The following is a 25833-nucleotide window of genomic DNA, read 5'->3' as shown; positions in this document are numbered from 1 at the left end:
TGTTCGATGATTGAAATTGAAAAAGGCATATCATGTTATTCTTTTTTACTTTTCCGTGGTTTACAGTTCAGGCATATTATATGTATAGCTCTGGAAAAATTAAGAGACCACTTAACATTGAGTTCTGAACATGGAGTGGTCTCTTAATTTTTTCCAGAGCTATGTATATATATATGCTTACATTAGTTTGTGTCATAGAACAAAGCTATACATTTCTGAACATTAAAAACAGTAATTAAAATGGAAGATGTACTAAATAAATCAGCAAATGCTTCATAGACCATATCACAGTCTCATTAAATAATTATATAATTTGGAAATTATATTGTTAAATGTATATTTGAGAAGTCGTAATGTGAACTGGACTCGAGAATTCCCCTGGAAAAATACAGCTGATGGAAAATATATGTGAGGACCATTTAATTCATGGCTGCATGCACTCCAGAATAGACATTGAATGGATAGGAATTTCTTCCTATAAAAAGGAAAGTTAGCTACTCAGCTAATACTGATGTATATCTTGATTGAGAAATAAGCTTTACCAGCTGTATATCCATCCATCCATCCATCCATTTTCGAAACCACTTATCCTGGTGAGGGTCGCGGGGAAGCCGATCCCGACAGGCATAGGGCGCAAGGCAGAATACACCAGGCCATCGTTGGGCAAACAGCTGTATATCAACATATTCATATAAAAGAATGAAGAACACTGTGGCATATTTAAAACAATTGGGATATTGATTTAAAAATACTGAATATATTATATTTTGTTATAAGTTTTTAGAATTTACAAGAAATGCCTTTCTTTCGCTATGGTCATTCATGGTCCATAGTTCAAAATATTCCTTTATTTATTTGGAATGGGAACAATAATAATAGTGCTGGAGTTCCAGACATTTATTTTCTTTATACTGATTCTGCTATCTAGGAACCTTTAAAGCCCATCTACAATAAATATATTGGTAAGTAAGAAGGGGAGTATAGAAAGATTGAAAACGGCATTCGTGTATTGCCCAAAGGTTGATTCACTGCATATAAAGTTGTTGTGTAAAAAAAAATCAGTCTATTTTTATTTGACATTCACGCTTTTTTATGTATGTGGCAACACAGTACATTAACATTTGTTTTGAGAGGGGGTCTAGGAAACATAGGTAAATACAATGCTTTGGGAGGGATTTGTTGAGCTTAACTTACAAGTCTGCAGTCAGAATCATGTCTGGTGACTTACTTAAGTTGCACTGGCGTTCCCATTTTGAGATAGGTGGGGCACAATCTTCCATAAAAATACTGATGTCTTTTAACAGATTACCATTAGCATAAGTAGGCAGACATCACTATTCTTGATGTGTGGAAGAAGGTATAATGACCCAAATCACACAAAGGACTGACTCAAATTTATTGTCAATAAGTCAATGGTTTGAGAATAAAAGTGTGTTAAATGTTGAGTACCATAAGAGTTATTTTTAAATTGAAATTTGAGGGATACACTATCATTTACATTTCACTATAGATCTAGAAAGCAATTTATGCTAGTATGAAAGATTTATGACAGCATTATTTTATATTGTATGTCATGTTTAGGGTTAATTATATACAACATACTTACATATTATTTTAAAATGTTTTTATTTATTTTTTTAAATACATTATTTTCCAAAACTGTGTGTGTACAGAAAAATATAATAGGTTCTCTTTGAAAGCATGCCGTACAAAACAATACTTGGAAAATACTGTTCCAGTGGTATTGTGGTGAAATTGTATTCCCCATTACTTTCAGTCAAAATTAAGATGTTTTAAAACATGAAAATAACATTTCTAAAATGAAAAACTTCAGACAGTAATTATTGCTGAGTTGTATAGCATATATTATCTACATGATTAATGGAATGAAACTAGCTTTAGCTTCTGGTGAACCTCATCAACTTAATAATTTGATAAGATACTGTGGCTACCATTAGTACCACACTTGCCTGAAGTCATGATACAACATTCCAGCCACCTTAAAGAAGCATATCTGGGGAAATGACTTCATCCTGTGTAATGTTCTTTAACTAAAAATGTCTTGCTGTAGAAAACTGAAAGGCAAGAAATTGATAATAAATAGATTTTTTTTGTGCACTTCAGTATTTGAATGAAACATTTGAAGGATGGATGTCCTTTCTTTTATAACCTTTAACAGAGTTGTAGTGCAGTTTTCCATAATGCATCCTGGTATGCTAATTTGCCGGGAAATGTACAGAATTTAAAAAAACAAAATTATAATCTAAAAAATCCTTAACATTAAATAAATAGTATTGATGCCTGCAGTACTCATGAGTGTGAGTCTTGAGACATTCTACAAATGTGTTTCAAAGATTAATTTAAAACATTTCTGGATATGATATGCATATCCCCACAGGCACGAGCATCAGTCAAGTCAAAGGTCTCTTTTGCCCTGGGAGAAAGCAATCTTACTTCATAGATCCTAGTGAATAATGAACAGTGAAAATAGTTTTTTATTGCTTTAGTAATTTTAAATATATACTGTATATACACATACATACAGTTTTGGGAAGGTTGCTTTGAAAAAGTATATTTAGTTACAAAATACAAGTTACCTTGTAACATATTCCAGTATATAATAGTCCAAGTCAGCGACTTAATCAGATTACATTTAGATTACATTTGGAGTACTTTCATTTAAAAAAAAAATTAAGAGAAGGAGAAAAAGGAAATAAAACATTATGTAAATTCTATATTTACAGCACAATCAACTTAAATATGGAAGACTGATTAAATGTTGTTTTTCATACCTGTTCAATTGTTTAAAATGTATCCAGCTGAGAAATTCTACAGTGACTTTCATATAAAAGTCATACAGTCTTGCATTAATAAGAAGATGAATAACTGGCACACATTCTCATGCATCACATTGACTCCAGGAATTCAAAAAAATGGTGACAGACTCCCATCCAGTATAAAGCCTCTTTAGGAAATATGATGCACACACACCACACTTATTCAATTTTTAATTTCACTTTTATTTATCTTGGTTGAATTGTGTCTGGAACTTTTGCAATTTTGCGTATTATTATTATTTTTCATACAGCACATAATGTCAGTATTCATTTAAAAATAAAAAAATGTCATGGAAAAAAAACTTGCATCTCTCCTGATTCCACTAGTGAGGCGTATCATTTTTAGACATTATCTCCACATCCCCTAGGCAGTATAATAATGCAGTGAAATGCTTTCAGTCATTACAATTAATTAACTGTAGGTGAGCGTTTTATTACATAATGTAGTGATGTCCTTCTAAAAGATTTAGGGCAAGCCCTAAAAATGTTTAAATGAATCTCAAAATATTGCAAGAGTAGGGATGTGTTTCCAACTAAATTGCTGTCTCCTGGCAATTTTTTTCACACCACAAAAAAAGAATTACAGCGAATAGCTGACTTTCATTTATTTATTCATCACCCGGTTTGGCACCAAGGAGAAAAAAGGGAAATCATGTTCCTGAAGTTTAAGTAATGATTAGAATGCAACCAAAGCAGACTCATAACATTACAAATACAGCATTTGACTTCTTCATTGCTAGAAAGATGATATATCCTTCTTCAAATTAGTGATTTACGCTGATCATATGGTGTCACCATTATTATTATTGTGAGTATACAGACTGATGTAATGACAAAATGCATTAAACCCTACACATGGCTCTTTTTTAAAATAATTGTTGTTATTGTAAGGATTTATTTACTATGTATTTTTGTCAAAATCTTTGTTTTTGTAGAAAGTGTTTTTATCCAGTGAAAGACACATCTTGCACTTCCACATTTTCCCTTTTATTAAATTAAAAAAAAAAAAACCCTGGACACTGTACACTTTTTTCACATGAAGCTAAGCACATTTATAAACTACACATTACATTCGTATTCCTACGTAATTACAAATAAAACAAAGTTGTTCTTCTGACATGTCTGCTTCTTTCTATGGAGTTTAACAAAACAATGTTGCAAAATACTACAGATTCTTGCTAATTTCCCTACTTGAGTTTTGTACCTTTTGCTGTAAATTATCAAGAAGCAATTGAAGTAACCACCTAATTTTTTTTTAAACAATACTCATCTGACCTGAGTAACTATAATGGAATACAGTTATTAAGATGTTCGTAATCTATTAGTTCGTAAAACTGCAATACTTCCATTACTATCCAACACTGTATACACACACGCACACACACACATTTGTTGATTTCCCAGGGCAAGCCTGCAGCAATAAACTCAACCCCCTTAGTAAAAGTAACTGATGTATATATATATATATATATATATATATATATATATATATATATATATATATATATATATATATATGTATAAAAGTAATACAAGTATAGTTTACATGGATACTGGGGTTTTGTTGATTTGAGGTGAATCTATTTTAATGGTGTGGGATGGTGAATGTAAAAACTGCTTGAGTGATTCAAACTGTTAAACCTCCCTAGAGTGTGAGTTGGGCCCTATATGTAGGGTGTGTTTTTTGGGACCTGGCTTTATTACCTATATTTTAATCCTTCAGCACCAGGAGGCCAATATTGCATCCTCATAAAACCACTTACTGAGCAGACATTAACAATCATCCCATCCTGGAAACTTAATCATCTCAATTAATAATTGTATTACTACAAATTATGAGCATCAGCATGTACTATTAGAGACAATGCATCCATTTCTGTATCAATTGAATGTAATGCAAAAAATAAAAGGATGTTTTCAAAGAGCACATGAGTGTCACTTACAGTTTCATGAAAGAAATGCCAAGTTCATTATATTCCGCTATTGAATTTAAACATTGTTGGTTAGCCCATTCTTCTTTCAAGGGATTGTTGTGTAAAAAAAAAAAGATTTCATAATGGAATTTTGTTTTCCTTTAATCCAAAATGTATTCAAATAAAAAGAATAAAACATTACCAGAGTAATACATAATTAAATGTTAGAATTTGTATGAATAATGAACTTTTATACAGTAATCACATAGCTGAAGGCAGAGCCATCCTGTGGCGGACCAGACTCAATTAATCATTTGATATCTCACAAGAGGTGCTGCTTTTTTTTTTTTTTTTTTTTACTAATTGTATGATTAATTTGAAATACTTCATAAGGTGCTCCACTGTGCTATGTACTAGTTATTTAATGATTGACTTCTAAAATAACCAAAGTTGTGTTGTTAGTAATGTAAAATATGCTGCATGAAAGTGTTGTCTTTAATTTGGTTTTGTCAATTTATACATTACAAGGTTGACAACAACCTATTCTACAGGAAGCGCTTGCCATTAATGAGAACAAAAACTCAATGGTGGAATTAAAATAATGTTTAAACAAGACTATCATTCATCATTATCCCCATGCTATGGTGCAACTATACTTAATACAAAGTCTCATTTGAGACATAATACATATTTAAATAAATGCAGTAAAGACTTTATAAAAATATTTGTACAGTGACTACCTCTGAAAAGAAACATAACTTCCTTTGAGGTCTGACATAACATATACAATATGCAAGGAAGAAAAAGCCCATTTACCTTCATAAGTCTTTGTGGGAAGATTTAGAAAACTGCCTAGAACTTGAAATCTAATGATAGCTCTCTTGACAGGGTTAAGAAGGCTATCTCCCTGGCCAGCTATTTTAGGCACTCAACCGATACATAATTGAGCATGTGAGACATGTTGCTGTGCATTTTTACTCAAATCAGCCTGTTTTCCTTCTTGAAAATGTAAGTGTGAAGTAAGATAATAGCAAGGACCTCACTTGAATAGATTACAATAATTCTATGCCTTACTCTGTGAAGCAAGCCTAGTTATTGTTTCAGTCAGCTGCAGCTACTTTAGTTTCTCAAGCTGTGATATTTGATAAGTTCCTAGTACTAATGGTTAATCTATCAATAATCAGACAGAAGTAGAATGTTACTGAACCACACACAGTTTTACGATCCTAGTGGTTTAATTAGCCATAGTTTGTGCCTGTAAGCGTAGAAGAGATGTGCTGAAGAGATGATGACTTTGCCTGCTGTCACTGGAGATCTATGTACACATAGCCTCAGGGACTGTCTTTAAAGTCAAAGTCACTTGTCTGTATGTTTTGGATAAACCTGGATAAAAAACAATGAATGTTTATGTTTGTTTATTTGTATACTGTTGTGTTTTGTTGTACACAGTATTTACAAGGTCAATCCTATTAATTTAGAAAGTCATGTTCTGAAAGTGCAAGATCAGCTTGTCTTGGCTCTATTGGTTTGAACAGAAAACATAACCATGGCTCAGTCTAAATCAAAACTTTGACCTACCCTCCAATGGCAAACCCAAAACACAATATTTGAGGGCAGAATTCACTTAGGTATAAAACAAAATCCTCTGTCATACATTAATAAAATTACTTTTTCCTTGGGCAATTCCAATTAGACATGAAAATAAATCTTTCTTTTCATTTCCTATCAGTCTCACATCCTTGCTTTTACTATCAGACATGCATACATTAAAATTAATAGATTAGATTAAAAAAATAATGGCTAACACTTTCAAATAATGGGCTATTTATTCAGTATCTGTATGGATAAAGGGCTGCTGGAGATTATAATTTAATCTAATTTCTAACAAAAATAAATCCATAGAATTCAGAGGAGGTACATATGAATTAGTATGATGTTATCTTTGTGTTATATTAAGCTTAAGAGATAGAAAATACAGTATATATTAACATTTAGTTTTCAGTTTAGTACAGATCTATGCAACCAAATTCCAAAACCAAACCAAACCAAAACATTATAATTACTGTACAAAATTCCTTCTGGTTCACTCCCAAGACCAAAAATACTTGTAACACAGTATCTAACCCTAACTTAACCTTTGACCTTCTTTGTTATACATGTGATAAACCAGTTGCCAAACTGTGACCAAATATGGTTATAAATCTCTGGTTTGCTTTTGTAGAATTCCGGTATATCACACTAAATTATGAATTTAAGAATTAAGGAAAGTATTAGATGAAAAACACTATGGCACTGTGGCATGATAGCAATTAGGTTAATGAAAAAACAGAATCTTTTAATAGGAAAAAGTTAAAAACTTGCATTCTTATTTAAGTCAAGACAGGGTGCTTCACACTACAAATATGATATAACTCTGTTTACAGATTGCGATAAATAAATTGAAATACAGACAACTACCAAATATACACTCACCTAAAGGATTATTAGGAACACCATACTAATACTGTGTTTGACACGCTTTCACCTTCAGAACTGCCTTAATTCTACGTGGCATTGATTCAACAAGGTGCTGAAAGCATTCTTTAGAAATGTTGGCCCATATTGATAGGATAGCATCTTGCAGTTGATGGAGATTTGTGGGATGCACATCCAGGGCACGAAGCTCCCGTTCCACCACATCCCAAAGATGCTCTATTGGGTTGAGATCTGGTGACTGTGGGGGCCAGTTTAGTACAGTGAACTCATTGTCATGTTCAAGAAGCAAATTTGAAATGATTCGACCGTTGTGACATGGTGCATTATCCTGCTGGAAGTAGCCATCAGAGGATGGGTACATGGTGGTCATAAAGGGATGGACATGGTCAGAAACAATGCTCAGGTAGGCCGTGGCATTTAAACGATGCCCAATTGGCACTAAGGGGCCTAAAGTGTGCCAAGAAAACATCCCCCACACCATTACACCACCACCACCAGCCTGCACAGTGGTAACAAGGCATGATGGATCCATGTTCTCATTTTGTTTACGCCAAATTCTGACTCTACCATCTGAATGTCTCAACAGAAATCGAGACTCATCAGACCAGGCAACATTTTTCCAGTCTTCAACTGTCCAATTTTGGTGAGCTTGTGCAAATTGTAGCCTCTTTTTCCTATTTGTAGTGGAGATGAGTGGTACCCGGTGGGGTCTTCTGCTGTTGTAGCCCATCCGCCTCAAGGTTGTACATGTTGTGGCTTCACAAATGCTTTGCTGCATACCTCGGTTGTAACGAGTGGTTATTTCAGTCAAAGTTGCTCTTCTATCAGCTTGAATCAGTCGGCCCATTCTCCTCTGACCTCTAGCATCAACAAGGCATTTTCTCCCACAGTACTGCCGCATACTGGATGTTTTTCCCTTTTCACACCATTCTTTGTAAACCCTAGAAATGGTTGTGCGTGAAAATCCCAGTAACTGAGCAGATTGTGAAATACTCAGACCGGCCCGTCTGGCACCAACAACCATGCCACGCTCAGAATTGCTTAAATCACCTTTCTTTCCCATTCAGACATTCAGTTTGGAGTTCAGGAGATTGTCTTGACCAGGACCACACCCCTAAATGCATTGAAGCAACTGCCATGTGATTGGTTGGTTAGATAATTGCATTAATGAGAAATTGAACAGGTGTTCCTAATAATCCTTTAGGTGAGTGTATTTCCTCAGAAGCACAAAATAAAGTTAAAGCAGACATAGATTGATATTGTCATTAAGACACATAGGTTCCAATATGTTCAAGGTCAGAATCCAATGCGCTTTTCTACATAACAGAATATTTACCAAGTTCCCTCCTCTAGCCGGTACATTGACCTTCTCCACACCCACGGATCTCAATGAGTGTGGAGAAGATCCATGTCCGGCCTTAGCGTAATGCTTTGCCATTGCATAGTCATGATTCTGTTTTCGAATAGCTGCTTTGTGTTCTGCAATCCGTATTTTCAGATTTCTTATGGTTTGTCCAATGTAAACCTGACCACAAGGGCAAGTTAACATATAGATTACACCAGTGGTGTTACAATTTATAAATCCATGAATTTTGATTTTTTTACCAGATCGTGGATGGGAGAAATATTTTGTGTTATTAGTATTAGAACAATGTACACAATGTCAGGATTTGTAGTTGCCATTCAGAGGTTTGTTAGGGAGACAAGTATGAGGATGTTAAATTCTGGGACTAAAAGAATGTACTAGAATATCCCTTATGTTTTTAGCACGTTTGAATATGACATGAGGTGGATTCTCTGGTATTACTTCTCTCAAGATTATCTAATTAAAATTAATCTACATATTCCTTGCTGAAACAACTTGCACGTTGATTGAATAATTATGTATTGATTGACTATTGACTCTGGATTAGGGGGTATCAATTGATACAGGGTGTGGCTTTTTTTATTTTTTATTTAAATGTTTGAAACACCTGATTACTTGCAATGTTCTGATGAAGACGAACTGAACACATTAACGCTGTTTGCTGATCTTTTGAACTATGAAAGTACAAGAATAAAAATATACAGATCTGGATCTTTCCATGGGAGTTGCTGTTCTTCATCTTCTGTGGTTCTTTGCAGTTAGATATTCTTTTTTATGTTAAATTCCCGGGACAAGGCACCCCAGATTGGAAACAACACAACTAGACAACTATTCTTTAGTGCCTGTACATACTCTTTCTTCATATATATATATATATATATATATATATACACTCACCTAAAGGATTATTAGGAACACCTGTTCAATTTCTCATTAATGCAATTATCTAACCAACCAATCACATGGCAGTTGCTTCAATGCATTTAGGGGTGTGGTCCTGGTCAAGACAATCTCCTGAACTCCAAACTGAATGTCTGAATGGGAAAGAAAGGTGATTTAAGCAATTTTGAGCGTGGCATGGTTGTTGGTGCCAGACGGGCCGGTCTGAGTATTTCACAATCTGCTCAGTTACTGGGATTTTCACGCACAACCATTTCTAGGGTTTACAAAGAATGGTGTGAAAAGGGAAAAACATCCAGTATGCGGCAGTCCTGTGGGCGAAAATGCCTTGTTGATGCTAGAGGTCAGAGGAGAATGGGCCGACTGATTCAAGCTGATAGAAGAGCAACTTTGACTGAAATAAGCACTCGTTACAACCGAGGTATGCAGCAAAGCATTTGTGAAGCCACAACATGTACAACCTTGAGGCGGATGGGCTACAACAGCAGAAGACCCCACCGGGTACCACTCATCTCCACTACAAATAGGAAAAAGAGGCTACAATTTGCACAAGCTCACCAAAATTGGACAGTTGAAGACTGGAAAAATGTTGCCTGGTCTGATGAGTCTCGATTTCTGTTGAGACATTCAGATGGTAGAGTCAGAATTTGGCGTAAACAGAATGAGAACATGGATCCATCATGCCTTGTTACCACTGTGCAGGCTGGTGGTGGTGGTGTAATGGTGTGGGGGATGTTTTCTTGGCACACTTTAGGCCCCTTAGTGCCAATTGGGCATCGTTTAAATGCCACGGCCTACCTGAGCATTGTTTCTGACCATGTCCATCCCTTTATGACCACCATGTACCCATCCTCTGATGGCTACTTCCAGCAGGATAATGCACCATGTCACAAAGGTCGAATCATTTCAAATTGGTTTCTTGAACATGACAATGAGTTCACTGTACTAAACTGGCCCCCACAGTCACCAGATCTCAACCCAATAGAGCATCTTTGGGATGTGGTGGAACGGGAGCTTCGTGCCCTGGATGTGCATCCCACAAATCTCCATCAACTGCAAGATGCTATCCTATCAATATGGGCCTACATTTCTAAAGAATGCTTTCAGCACCTTGTTGAATCAATGCCACGTAGAATTAAGGCAGTTCTGAAGGCGAAAGGGGGTCAAACACAGTATTAGTATGGTGTTCCTAATAATCTTTTAGGTGAGTGTACATGCATGCACATTATTATTATTTTTTTTGGTAACTGTTTTATTCAGTATGATCCCTGAAGTTATTGATGAATGAATTTAAATATTTTTTAATATAATTGAATGATCATGATTGACTAAGGGGTTAAACATGGAGAGTGGGGAATTTAGATTATCTAATTAAAACATCTACATATTCCTTGCTGAAACAACTTGCACGTTGATTGAATAATTATGTATTGATTGACTATTGACTCTGGATTAGGGGGTATCAATTGATACAGGGAGTGGCTTTTTCAGGTTATTTAAATGTTTGAAACACCTGATTTACTTGCAATGTTCTGATGAAGAGAAACTGTTGAAACGCATTAGCATTGTTTGCTGATCTTTTGAACTATGCAAGTACAAGAATAAAAATATACAGATCTGGAATTCCATGTCTTCAGTAATCACTTCAGTAACTATAGCTTAGTAGTACTATGGCTAGTACAAGGCTGTGATAATTTGCTTTAGTTAGTTTCTTAGGGTCAACATACACTATAGTGTCCATTTACAGCTCTGTTTCTCCTCTCCCAACACCTCTGTTTGAGTCCCCTTTCCGGTACACAGACAAGACAACACACCCATCCCATTTACTAAACTCGTGGTCTTTTTATTCATATGCATATAAACCATCAGTAATCACAATTGTGTTGGTTGAATAGGCCAATTATCTTTATAAGAACCCTGCATTTATTCTTTGTGGAAATGCAAACCAGGATTATTTTTAAAATTCCTTCCTTTTGATCTCAATTATTTACTATATACACAACAGTAAACTACCACCAGTGTAAGAACACAATTTATAATTTTATTTTTACATTTGTGCAAAGCGATTTAAGTCATTACCCGGGGTGTGTTTTTCTGGGATTTGTCTTGGAAGTATTTCACTGATTCCAAATATTCAACTTTATTTAACAAAAATTATAAACTACTGTTTGCTAGATTTAGACATTATTTTAATCTCTTTTAACTGTCAGTACACAATGACTTGAAAAGAGTTTTCATTCTACTTTACAAAAGAAGATTAAACATAACAACAATGAAAAAGGGTTATCTGTACAAGCAAGTTTCTATCTAGGCTAATGTCCTGTTTTAAGTGACAAATTTAAATTGATGAGGCTGAATCACAACAGTGGTGTTATGTTGACAAGTCCTTAGCATTTTTGCCTAGATGGACTTGCTGTATTTTTTTAGGGACCGTGTTGCTATTTATGTTCTGTTGTAAAGCAGAGCCCTCTTAATCACCTTAAACCTTAATCACAGTAATAGACTGTGCTTCGGGGGGGTTATTAAAGTGTAACTACAAAAAAGAAATGTTCTAAACACATGTATATGGACAGAAAGAAGACAAATTATCATTACATTGTAGTCACATTACATTGAAAATTCCTTCAATCGCCCATAACGTACAGTATACATGTTTTTTTTTTTTAAATGTATAATGTATTTAGTAATGTACAGAATATAATAAAGAGTACCTATGAAAAATATAATTGTACAGTATTTTTAATTAAATAAAAGAGAGAGACAGAAGAATGAATGGAAAAAATAAAACATTAAACCTGATTACTTGCATTTAGGGGCCATGTTGTACGAAAAATATGTGTCTTTAAACAATAGAATCACACTCAGCATGGCAAGATGCTTACACTATGAGAGGCATGCAGGAACTGAGTGATTGAGGGAACAGATTCTCGACTTCATCTCACGCTCACTCTGGGGCATACGCTCACTGAGTGGAATGGTGGGCGAAATCGTGAGCACCATTTAAATGTTTTTTTGGTAGTTTTTTTGACCAAGTGCATATAGTTTAATTTGCGTAAGTTAAATGCGTGTACTCCACTGTACCATCATTATGTTTTAATCCATGACTTCACAGAATAGTAGTAGGCTCTGTTCAAAACATGTGAGATTTAGGTTTCCCTCAGATGAGCTTAAACTTTACTCAGAGCACTATGACAAGCCAATCTGGACAACAATGGTGAGAACTTGTCTCAGATGTAAGCACTGCCATTGTCAATTATTGACAATAAAACTTGACACTAACCACATTAAGACCTCCCCATTAAAGATAATGAATGTACAGTAACAACAGGCCTGTAAAGTAAACCCTGCATTGTGTACACATTGAAAGACACTTTTATTGAATATTCTCTTTACATTTAAACATACTCTGTATGTATAGCATAAATAACAAACCACAGTGTTAAAATTTCAAACTTGAGCTGTGGAGTCTATATCTATGACCTGTTGTATGCACAATTAGTTACTGGACAGACTCAAAGCCCTGGCCATGCCTCTGATGAATTGCAAATGATAATTCTAGGACCTAATAGCAGTTTTCTTTCTGACTAATGCTAATGCTAGTAGGCTACTGAGCTTTAATTTGCAATTGGTCAGTGGGTCAAAGTTTTAATATGATCCAGACCTTAATTATTTTCACAGAAGTGTTATGGTTTGGGATTTCCAAGGAAAAGCACACGTGAAGTATCCTGCATATCAGGTTAAAGCAAAGTGAATAAATTAAATGTATACACTTTACCAGATGCATATTACAATAATGAAAACCCCTTTCTCAAGGTGTTGTTAAGAGAAGAATGCAAAATGTATACTTTACCCAGCCGAGTCTGTCCATGGTATTTATGCTTTTCAGCTTATGTAATACATTACAATTAACTGTTAGTGATGTGCATTCCTTTTGCATGCCACAACAAGGCAAAGCTTCTTTTCTCTTCCACTCTGCAATGTCCTTAGGCCAAACAAAAAATATAAATCAGCAGTTTAAAACAAACAGAAGTAATAGATGTTGATTAGCAGTGCTTAAAGCCATCAAGTTTCTGCAGAAAAAAATATGTTTGAAACTTTGTGAGCATAAAATATTATGTCTTTCCTCTCATGCATGAAGGGTATGTTGACAGGATGTTCTCTCAAAATCAAAATCCAGTGATCCATCAAAGAGATTGCCTTCAATCTTGCACTCCATAATTCTCCCCCTTTCTGGCTTTCAGAACGATTCCTGGGGTAAGCAGTATTCATATGCACTCTTCAAAGCTATGAGCCACATGCTTTGCATTGGATATGGTGCCCGCGCACCAGTGAGTATGTCTGACCTCTGGATTACCATGCTGAGCATGATTGTGGGTGCCACCTGCTACGCCATGTTTGTGGGTCATGCCACCGCCCTCATCCAATCCCTGGATTCTTCGCGAAGACAGTACCAAGAAAAGGTAAAAGTCATACTGTTATTTGCTTTCGAGATAGTCTAGTGAAATGGCTCCTACTACACAATAGACTGCCCATTAATCATATTTTTGATACCTGAGTGATTGTTTTAGTGAAATTCTAAACATTTCTGATGCAGATCATGCTGAAGGAATTACACTGTGTCCTTATAAAAAAATATCAAATGTAGCTAAATTAAGTAGATTACAATACAAATAATTATTTTTAAATTAATGACAAATGATAAAATATAGTCAGTGTCAAGTTTTATATATACTGCAAGGACATGCCAGCTACTTTTTCATATATTAACTATAGCAATCCAAACTCATAAGAATGACATGAACTGGGAGTTTTGACTACATGAATTGACTCCTTAAAATTGTGAACTGTGATGTGTATGGTTGGGAGTGTTAAATTGTTGGAAGCATTTTGGATGATTAAAAACAAATATATAACAGTTCTAAATAAATGTAGGGTGACCAGAATATGTGCTTTTATGTAACTATGTGTTTATTGATTATATCATAATTTGTATAAATGCAGATATGTTTAATATAGTAGATACATTGACAGACATGAGGGGACCAAACCATGCATCTCATCTGAGAGAGAGAGCACAATGAGGTTATTTATCAGCAGCAGAGCAAGAGCTTGAACTGGAAACATTCTGGTAACAAGTTCCCTTTTATTTGAATGGATGTATCGATACCCTTCATCTGATTGTATTATGTTAATTATTTATACCAATTGATATCTGGGAATCTGGGAATACTTTTTTTTTGTAAGTATTTTCCTCTGGGACAGATTCCCCTGACCTTTCGAGTTCTTCTACCACTGTGGTTTAACAGTTATTTGTAATATTACTAGTGAATATAACAATACCTTACACACTGGAACATGCAGCTAGATTTGTACATCCCCAATATTGAAAAGACACTTCTGTTGTATAGTGAGTAATGAACTAAATTAGTATTACAGCTTTACATTTGCATGAAAACTAGATACCTTGCATCCTCTGCCAAGATATTGAATGATCCCCTAAGGGAATACAAACTGAGCAAAAATTGGCAAACATGTCATTTAAATGAATCACAATGATCTCACACCTTTTAAGATTTTTTTCTAATGGAAATCACAAAACCTTAATTTGAGTGTTTCTTGGAATAATTGTTGGTTGTCATGATTTTCTTTCTCTTCAGAATGAAAGTCAGTGACTCAGATTTAAATGTGCTAAATAATCATATAATTGGTAAACATAGTCAATGGTACCATTATATCTTTTATAGAGATTTTTATAGGAAGATAGCTGATAAATAAATGCCAGTATTTCATAGCATTGTGTTAGCTCTTCCAGGGAGGAGGTAATACATATATGAGTAGCATTCATGGATTTGACATGAATGTATTTCAGGCAGAAGCCTATTTCACCCTGAGGGTTTGCAAGCTGCAGCTTGTCTGAGCTGCAGTCCAAGCATGCAGATTACAAATACTGTTTAAAATGTCCTTGCAGGAGATGCTGAACTGATGAGCCATACATAGTACTCCTCCTATTGGTTTCAGGATGATAACTTACAAATATGTCCCATCCACGAATGTATTTTGCATATAATTGCAAATAAATGTGATACATACAATATTTATTATATTACATTCATACTTAGATTATTAAATTATACATATATATTAGGTACATATTTATCATATATTATAATATATTTAGACAAAATGCAATGATTATAGTTGTTGTTTTATAAATTTCTAACAAAATGCTAATAATATTGATTACTTATTATACTTAAACTTAAATACTTATGAAGTGGCACGTTACAATATATAAATTAGGCAATCTCATTCTGTTTACATTCTCATACTGTGTTCTGTTAATTAAATAAGTTATATATAATGTATTTATGCTATGATGTAAAATATGAGGCATCAGAGTTTTATGGTGAAACTGCAGTACCACCTCGATATCCACTGTGAACAGCAGTCAAAATAACAGCTCCTTCTGGACACTAGAAACAGATAAATAGGAAAATTGGATCTCCCTGTAGACAAATGCCAAAGGGTGTCACTATCATGTGCTCTGATTCAGAGATTCACCTATTATGTCCCCTAACAGTGCAATATTTGTTTAAAGTGTAAATAGTGCACTGCAACCTGTAAATGTATTGCATTCCTCTCAGAAATGAGGAGAACTTTGTAAACTAAAGACAACCGATTGAGATTCTTTATTTCTTTAAAGATCAAGGCAGCCACGTTCTACACAGTTCTCCAGAGAAAACTGTGGAACAGACAGCATTGTTTTTGATATCTAATTTAAGTCTACCTATTCTGCAGATGAAATTTAATTTGATGAACAATTTAAAGAGGGAGGTTCTCTTTAACCTTGGTGCTTTTGTCCTTGTTAGCAGAGATATCTATCTTATGCAGCTTTATTTTTAGGGTTGTAATGACTTATAAGAACACTAATTTGAAAATATTAAATAATAAAACCTTAGATTTATAGAGCACTGGGTAGATATCCAATTTATGGATATCTTTATATCATATTTATATATTTATACTCATTTGTTTACTCATTTAGTCATTGCCATGGTATATTTAGGCTGTTCTGCTAGCCTATATTGTTTGACATAATTATTATAGAATAACTTTTTAAATATATTTTGGATCACATTTTAACTGTTTTATGCTATAGTGTAAACACAAACAACACCTATTATAATTCATAGATTACAATTACTGAACAATAAAGGCACAATACAATTAACCCACAGTAAATGTTATATAAAAACAAATCTGGTACAGTGCACAAATCACAAAAACAAAATGTGGATGTGTTTTAACCAACTACATAAATCTTTTGGAAAGTATTGTAATTTAGAGTTTGCTGTCCAGTCTACCATAGATAATTGTCGAATGTTGCTGTGCATCAGTCCTGATTCTAATAGTGATGCATGTAGCTTTTCAACATGAACGCCACATTCCCAGGCAGATTAAGGCAGTTACCTACCAAGTTTCTATCGTAGCAATTAACAATTTACTATTTCTATTTTGTAATTTATACAAAGGCAGAATATATATATATTTTTTTTTCTGAAAATATTGAACAATATATCAAAATAATCCAACAGTAGGCTATATAAAATGTGTTTCCTGGTAAATTTCTACTGCCTAGCTGCTTTCTGCCACTGGGCACTAAAGGTTCCTGAAGCTTTAGTTATGATTCTACTGCAAATGAAGTACAACTATAAGATTACAAATTGAACATAAGCCTGGGCTTCTTCTTTGCCACAAGGTTAAACTTTTTTCCTCCAAATACTGTTGTCGGCACTATTATTTGTACGTTTTTAAACTATATTGATGGATGTAAAGACATGACAAAATGAGTTAAATCTGCAGCAGGCTTTCTCTTCTAGTTGTTTATTGGATTTTGTTACTGGCAAAACTAACTGGGAACAACATATTAGCAACTATATAGTTTTCATATATTTATTGTAATTGAATTTTTATTATGTATGCTGAACTTAAATAATTAATGTAGCCTTTTTCTTGCCTCACACTCTTACCTTGATGAGCCTTCTAGGTTTACAGGTTCATTAATACTTTTTCAAACAAGGTTACACAAAGGTTTCAGTTACACTAACACTACATAAGTCAACTGTGAAACGTATTTCACAATTAGATTCTTACATAATTTTAAATTAATAAAAATGTTCTGATTGTAACCTGTCTCATTCCCTAATTTGCAATATCTTTATACCTTCATGCGATGAAAGCGGAGTTCATGACAGCCTCCATTTGCCTTCTTTTCGAATGCTTTTTAGCTAGGTTGCATGTACATAAAAACAATATTGCAATGTACTACAAATGGACTCTTTGCTTGTAAATTATTGAGAATTTCTCCTGTAATGTAATGTTCATTTTGTGAAATTATCAGATTTGAAAATACTCATCCAACATGAGTAATTGAACTGGAATGCAATTATTATAATTTAGTAATCAATGAATATGTACTGGTGCTAATTGTATTCCATTACTTTCCAACACTGTCTGTGTGTATATATATATATACAGCTCTGGAAAAAATTAAGAGATTGATCTCTGAACTTGGAGTGGTCTCTTATTTTTTTCCAGAGCTGTATATATATATATATATATATATATATATATATATATATATATATATTTATTTATTAATTTTATTTTGTCTGATAGTTAGGTGTCATGGTACAAAGTGCACTGCATGTACCAAGGAGTAAGATTTGCAGTACCAACTGCATCATTTTGTGAAACACACTCTGACAGGAGACATCTGCAGTACAGCACATGCATGTTTTATACAACTGCCATGGTAGATGAAGAGGGATTAGCAAGGCAGTTTTAATATTTGATCAATGTGTTTATAAATCTGATGCCAACCCCATCTGGGGGATCAGGGCAAAATGCCATCACTGCCACTGATCTCCATTTGAAAGTTGAAACGTCAAAAAAGAAAAAGAAAAATACATTAAACTTAATTATTTACCAAATGTAAATCGATTTACCTAAAAGAAAACTGTCTAATCATCATGCAGCAGTGACTACAAATCAATGAGCCACAAGGTTTTATTTGATTTTGTTTGATTAATTTTATTTTCATGCTCCTTGAGTTATCTATAGGTTATTTATTATTGGAACCTGTCTTGGGGTTTCTGATTACAAGCTGCTCTCTGTAAAGGCAGTATTTATTTACTAGCTTATAAGTCTGCCAACTGCCATTCATATCAGTGTTATATACCTGTGCCATTTAGCAATAGTAGAGTCTCATACACAGCATTGACAGCTCAATTTTAATTTAGACAAGTGCCTTTGTTTCACTAGTTAGACAATGCATTCAATTATGCAGAAATATGGTTATTTTTTTAATGAAAGGTGTTTAATTGATTAATCATTTTCTAATGGGTTAGAAGGCAGTTTATCAGTAGAATAATGTACAGTTTTGTAGAGCCATGTCCCAGGATTTTGTTCTGCTTTTTATATATATATATATATATATATATATATATATATATATATATATATATATATATATATATATATATATATATATATATATATATATATATATATAAAAATATAAATATTTATTATTATTTTTTCTTCCAAAGGTCAAAACTGGATAATAATAGACTATGTGTATTATAATAAGGTGTAGCCTAATATTATAAATGTTTAATACTATATATTTTTATATATATAGTATGTGTTTTTGTTTTGTTTAGTTTAATTTGAATTTTGATCAACCAAGGGCAGGAGTCGCTCACAGAAGCATTAGCGCATGTCTGCGAATGGAAATCACGCTGCTAAACTATCGCGGTATTAAATCACCCGATTTACAGACATATATATCCGTTAATATACATACATAAATACACATACATGTATATGTATGTGTGTGTGTGTGTGTGTGTGTGTGTGTGTGTGTATATATAATGGACAAACCGCTTAGCTGACGAATCAGAGTCGGAAAGGGTCAAGTAATCAGCCAATGAGATGAAAGCGGGAAAGACTGTAAACTTGAACACAGCCTGGGAAGAGCCTCCATTGTAACTGCACTGGCTGTGTGGAGGAAGGGTTTCTCAAATAAGAGTATATATATATTTTGTGTAGGCTATTGAAAGGGTCTTTGCTGCTTGAATGTTTAACTGCTATATACTGTAGAAATTGATGAAGGTATATAATTAGAATTTAAGCACATTCCTCTAAAGGAAAAATATTTGTGAGTTTCGTTAATTTAAATAAGTCATTAACGGCTAGTTTAACTCAATATTTTACTAACAAAATATTTCAGTGCAGGATAACAAAACTGTATTATGTGTGCATTAATCAAATGTATTATCAAAAAATTAACTACAATTAAAATATTTTATCAGTTGCGATATTTGAAATTTGAAAAATGTTGGCGCATAGTTTTTTAGTTTTTTTTTTACTTGAACTTTAATTCAACAGGAGACCTGTATAAAACATATTGGAAGAACTGGGTGTGTATTAAAAAGTGCTCTCTAACCATACGTTGCATGGAACTAGTTTTAAAAAGATTGATAGCATTTTTAAAATCTGTTTTTCAGGTTTAATATACATGTGTAGAAATTCTACAGAAATAATGTGTTAGTACTATGACACATGTTGTGTTATTTTCTACACAATATGTGCAGGATACTGTCTTTCTTCTAACACATGAAAATAAAGTAATTTCAGCAAAAAAAAAAATGATGTTTGGAGTTTTCGTTCTAGGTTCATCCTGAAGTTGTACAATGTTTTTTCCTCTACTGTTTTTGTATAGTTAACACCAAGAAAGTGTATTTTAGTTGTTTTCTTTTATTCTCCCCCAAGATTAACTCTCTGTCATCACTCATTCTTTCTCTGTGTGGTTGTTTGCATTTGCTGATTAAATTGATGTTGAAGGAATGTTAACAACATTGATTCCATTTGCAAATCCAACCAATTTTCAATGAAATTTCAACGTTGCCTATATAACCTTGAATCAACATAGATTATTCCAAGTTGATCCAACGTTGAATCATCAACGTTGATTCACCGTTGGAAGTTCCACGTCAATTCCATTTGCAAATCCAATCAATTTTCAATGTATATTCAACACCCTCATAACAGGCTCCTCCCCCTCACAGCTCCTCACATTGTAGATTTAATTCGGGAGGCGCTGAGCTGCGAGATTCATTGTTGTGTCTCTTCCACAACTTTTCACTTTCGCACTTAGTAAACATTTTTTAATTAATCCTGCCCTAGAGTTATTTCCATGTGGTTTACCATATATAATTTAATCCTGCATTATAATTGTACTTGCTGTGTTTTATGTTTCTGTTAGGGTTCATTACAAATTACTCTACCTGGAAAATAAACACTATCCATAACATCAGGCTTGGTTCCCCAAATCGGTGAAAGATTTTTCTGAGTGATTAAATGCATAGGAGGTGGAAAATGACTATTGCCTACTATTCAAATATTGATGTATATTATTTTTCTATGCCATTGTTAGTGTTTGTAAGTCTTTCATTATATAGACACACAGTCTGCAGTGAAAAGTCTGCTGAATCTTCCATTGGTAACATAATCAAGGCAGCACAGTGGTCCCTATGGGACTGCTACCTTTACTGACCCTCTCAACCACCACCTGCTTTGTTGTCACTACACAAAATGATGCCAGATTGGTCCCTTTGTATGTCTAAACATGCTGACAGGAAGTTGACAAGAAGAACATATGAAAGAACATTATTGATCAGTAACTAAATTACTATAGTTTAATCAAAACATGATTACTATTAATATGATTCCTAAATAGTTTCCTATTTCATTTTTTGTTCTGTTGGTTATTAGTGATTTCTCTAATTATGGTTTGCTACCATTTACAAATTGTATTTGAATGTTGCAAGAGAAAATAAGTATTGTAAAACTAAAGGCATCTAGTGTTTTAAGAATGTGTTGTATTCTGGTGCTGCATCTGACTTTAGTTTTCTTGGTATGTACTGCACATTTACAGATATGTTTTTAAAGTAAGTAATACAAATCTTGCTTAGCCCAAAACATATTTATAAAAAGCTACCATAATACAGAACAAAATGCTTTACACAAATCCTTATTAGCTATTAATGAACTAGACTGTTGTAGTCATACTGTTATACATTGGATTGTGAAACATTGAATAGATAATAGTCAAAACAAATCCTGAGGCACCGCAATGAACTTGCCTTTTGGTGTTTACTGTAGGAATTAGAGGTACGACATTTCAGTAATCTCACATCTGCTTTTGTAAGGGTATGTGGCTGAATTATTTTCCTTATTGATGGTTTCATATACAATGCAATAGAACAAGAAAAACTGACAAAATACAAATCTACCTATGATAAGGTCATAAGGGTTATCCTGCTAACCACAGCAAGTTGTTTTATAAGTGCTCATGAGTCTTAATTACTTTTATTTTCTTTCCTATCTTTACAGTACAAGCAAGTGGAGCAGTACATGTCCTTCCATAAGTTGCCAGCTGATATGCGTCAGAAAATCCATGACTACTATGAGCACCGCTATCAGGGCAAGATCTTCGACGAGGAGAATATTCTCAGTGAGTTAAATGATCCACTGAAAGAGGTGAGATGGCTTTTCAGATTCAAGAGCACTCCATATCATTATTAGAGATTTGTAACTTTGTAACTATTCCATTCCATTAAGAAGCTGGAATCATTTATAAACCACACATCCATTTTGTTTCACAGCAAAAAACACAGAATTTAAACCAAGGGGCATCTTTTGATCATTTTTAAGATCATAGTTTATTTATAGAACAATGCAGAGGAAAATGCTGAGAGATGCAGATCTGTGCAGGGCAAATGTAGAATAATTACATAATACATAAAACAACTACAATATGGCTTTACAATGTAGCTCTGTTCTATGCAACATGATAACAAACATTTTCAAATTCTTTAAGTTATGAATATGATATATATTTTTTTTCTTTTGGGGGGGGGCGTATAATATAAACTTAAGAAAGCACTACCCACTAAATCTATCCAGTTGCATATATAATAGCATGAAAATTACTATATTTGCCTTTGCCTCATAGATAACCCCATTAAGTCAGTCTTCATTGTGAATTCCTTGTGAGATCAATAAGCACTCTCTATAATAGGTTACTGGCACATTGATGATGTTGCCAAGGTGAGAAAACAGTTAATATTTCATCTTATCATTCCTGAAATTTTGCAGGCTGCAGTCTATTTTTAAAACAGCCATGTGATAAACTAAAGGCTTTAAATAGATAAAGCCCAAAGATTGTTCCCCTGTGGAGCTCTGAGCTGGATGCTGGTATCTAATTTATTATTCACGGTAAATGATTGGGGTCAAAGCTCCTGCCACCTTTGCTGCAGTTGCCTTCACTCATGTTAACAATCCTCAGTGTGAAGAGTGCGGATACTCATTTAATGAAGAAAGTTCCCATCAGTGGTAATGTTTCAGTGGAGATTTGTATAACTTTACAACAAGTCTCTATTGCAGTTTTTCAATCCCAATAGTAAAGATAAAAGGAAAACAATTTCTGTTAAATGCAAACTGTGCTGCTAAATGTATAAGATTGATATAGTAGTGTGCACATTTATTAGAACACCCTGTGGCTCCCATTTTGTGCATATGAAACCATGATTCTAAGTTAATTACTTTAAATAACTCTAATAGGCCACACACATAACTACTACTACTACTACTACTACTACTACTACTACTACTACTACTACTGATAATAATAATAATAATAATAATAATAATAATAATAATAATAATAATAATAATAACAACAACAATAAAAATACTACTACTACTACTACTACTAATAATAATAATCATAATAATAATAATAATAATAATAATAATAATAATAATAATAATAATAATAAAATAGGTATGCAAAGCTCAAATTTTAACCCACCTATCTAGCTATCTCATGTTTCTAAGATTTCAAATCTCCATTTGAAATATGGAAGAATGTAAATTGTGCATGAGGGGTGTGTGGAGACAGAATACCACAGATATAAGAATTTGTAAATCGAATTAAACAGTTGCTGTTCTAATATGTCTTTGATGTTGCCAGCTTGAACTATCACAGAAGAAATATTAGTGATATATATATATTACGTAACCGGAAAATATTCACAGCGCTTCACTTTTTCCACATTTTGTTATGTTACAGCCTTATTCCAAAATGGATTAAATTCATTATTTTCCTCAATATTCTACAAACAATACCCCATAATGACAACGTGAAAGAAGTTTGTTTGAAATCTTTGCAAATGTATTAAAAATAAAAAACGAAAAAAGCACATGTACATAAGTATTCACAGCCTTTGCCATGACACTCAAAATTGAGCTCAGGTGCATCCTGTTTCCACTGATCATCCTTGAGATGTTTCTACAACTTGATTGGAGTCCACCTGTGGTAAATTCAGTTGATTGGACATGATTTGGAAAGGCACACACCTGTCTATATAAGGTCCCACAGTTAACAGTGCATGTCAGAGCACAAACCAAGCCATGAAGTCCAAGGAATTGTCTGTAGACCTCCGAGACAGGATTGTATCAAGGCACAGATCTGGGGAAGGGTACAGAAAAATGTCTGCAGCATTGAAGGTCCCAATGAGCACAGTGGCCTCCATCATCCGTAAATGGAAGAAGTTTGGAACCACCAGGACTCTTCCTAGAGCTGGCTGCCTGGCCAAACTGAGCGATTGGGGGAGAAGGGCCTTAGTCAGGGAGGTGACCAAGAACCCGATTGTCACTCTGACAGAGCTCCAGCATGTCTCTGTGGAGAAAGGAGAACCTTCCAGAAGAACAACCATCTCTGCAGCACTCCACCAATCAGGCCTATATGGTAGAGTGGCCAGACGGAAGCCACTCCTCAGTAAAAGGCACATGACAGCCCGCCTGGAGTTTGCCAAAAGGCACCTGAAGGACTCTCAGACCATGAGAAACAAAATTCTCTGGTCTGATGAAACAAAGATTGAACTCATGTCTGGAGGAAACCAGGCACCGCTCATCACCTGGCCAATACCATCCCTACAGTGAAGCATGGTGGTGGCAGCATCATGCTGTGGGGATGTTTTTCAGCGGCAGGAACTGGGAGACTAGTCAGGATCGAGGGAAAGATGAATGCAGCAATGTACAGAGACATCCTTGATGAAAACCTGCTCCACAGCGCTCTGGACCTCAGACGGGGGTGAAGGTTCATCTTCCAACAGGACAACGACCCTAAGCACACAGCCAAGATAACAAAGGAGTGGCTACAGGACAACTCTGTGAATGTCCTTGAGTGGCCCAGCCAGAGCCCAGACTTGAACCCGATTTGAACATCTCTGGAGAGATCTGAAAATGGCTGTGCAACGATGCTCCCCATCCAACCTGATGGAGCTTGAGAGGTCCTGGAAACTGCCCAAAAATAGGTGTGCCAAGCTTGCAGCATCATACTCAAAAAGACTTGAGGCTGTAATTGGTGTCAAAGGTGCTTCAACAAAGTATTGAGCAAAGGCTGTGAATACTTATGTACATGTGCTTTTTTTGTTTTTTATTTTTAAGAAATTTGCAATGATTTCAAACAAACTTCTTTCACATTGTCAGTATGGGGTATTGTTTGTAGAATTTTGAGGAAAATAATTAATTTAATCAATTTTGGAATAAGGCTGTAACATAACAAAATGTGGAAAAAGTGAAGCGCTGTGAATACTTTCCGGATGAACTGTATACCTGCAAAGCTTTTACATTTTGATATTGAAAACAATAAAAATACACCATCTCATTGGCTCTGTCTGTGCTTGTTAATTAAATATCTCACAGGTTCAAGTTGATTTATGGAATTCGTTCTTTTTTTTATCATGGAAATAATTATTGCATTCCTGTCTATCCATTTCTCAGCTTTGCACACAAGCTATTCCACAATAGAGTAACTGCATAATGCAGGATAATTTAATGGACGTTGTTTTAAACAGGAAAAAAATCTTCCTTAAATACACTGTGCTTAAAATAGAGAAATATATACTGAAAGAATAATTTATATTAAAAAATCATAATAGTTTTGTAGTATTCGTAAGTGGTATACATCAAAAGAAAGTATTGTATGTAAGCTTGTGTATTGTCAATAAAGTAGCTTGGTTATGTGCTCAGTCTTAATTAAATCATTATACTTTAATCATTATTACTTGTGGTCACAGTAATTGAAAACAAAAAGTATTAATGAGTGGGTTACTGAATCTCCATCTCAAAACATGGAAATTTGTTTAAAATAAATGTAATTTGTGTATTGACAATCACAATGAAGCAACTATGTATGGGTTAACAAGGG

The 25833-nt window shown here is 34.2% G+C and overlaps 1 protein-coding gene across 1 annotated transcript in view; it reads left to right on the top strand.

Annotated features, from left to right (window-relative positions):
* hcn1 (hyperpolarization activated cyclic nucleotide-gated potassium channel 1) overlaps positions 1 to 25833 on the top strand; it is a 122182-nt gene that overhangs the window by 64680 nt on the left and 31669 nt on the right. The window contains exons 4-5 of the mRNA XM_066710777.1: positions 13733 to 13951; positions 21951 to 22097. Coding sequence (XP_066566874.1) covers positions 13733 to 13951; positions 21951 to 22097 — 366 coding nt within the window. The remainder of the gene's footprint in view (positions 1 to 13732; positions 13952 to 21950; positions 22098 to 25833) is intronic.

The sequence above is a fragment of the Amia ocellicauda genome, chromosome 8 (assembly GCF_036373705.1).
Source record: "Amia ocellicauda isolate fAmiCal2 chromosome 8, fAmiCal2.hap1, whole genome shotgun sequence".
In the NCBI taxonomy this organism is placed as follows: Eukaryota; Metazoa; Chordata; class Actinopteri; order Amiiformes; family Amiidae; genus Amia; species Amia ocellicauda.
The sequence above is the reverse complement of the archived record's forward strand: the minus strand, read 5'-3'. Positions and strand labels throughout refer to the sequence as shown.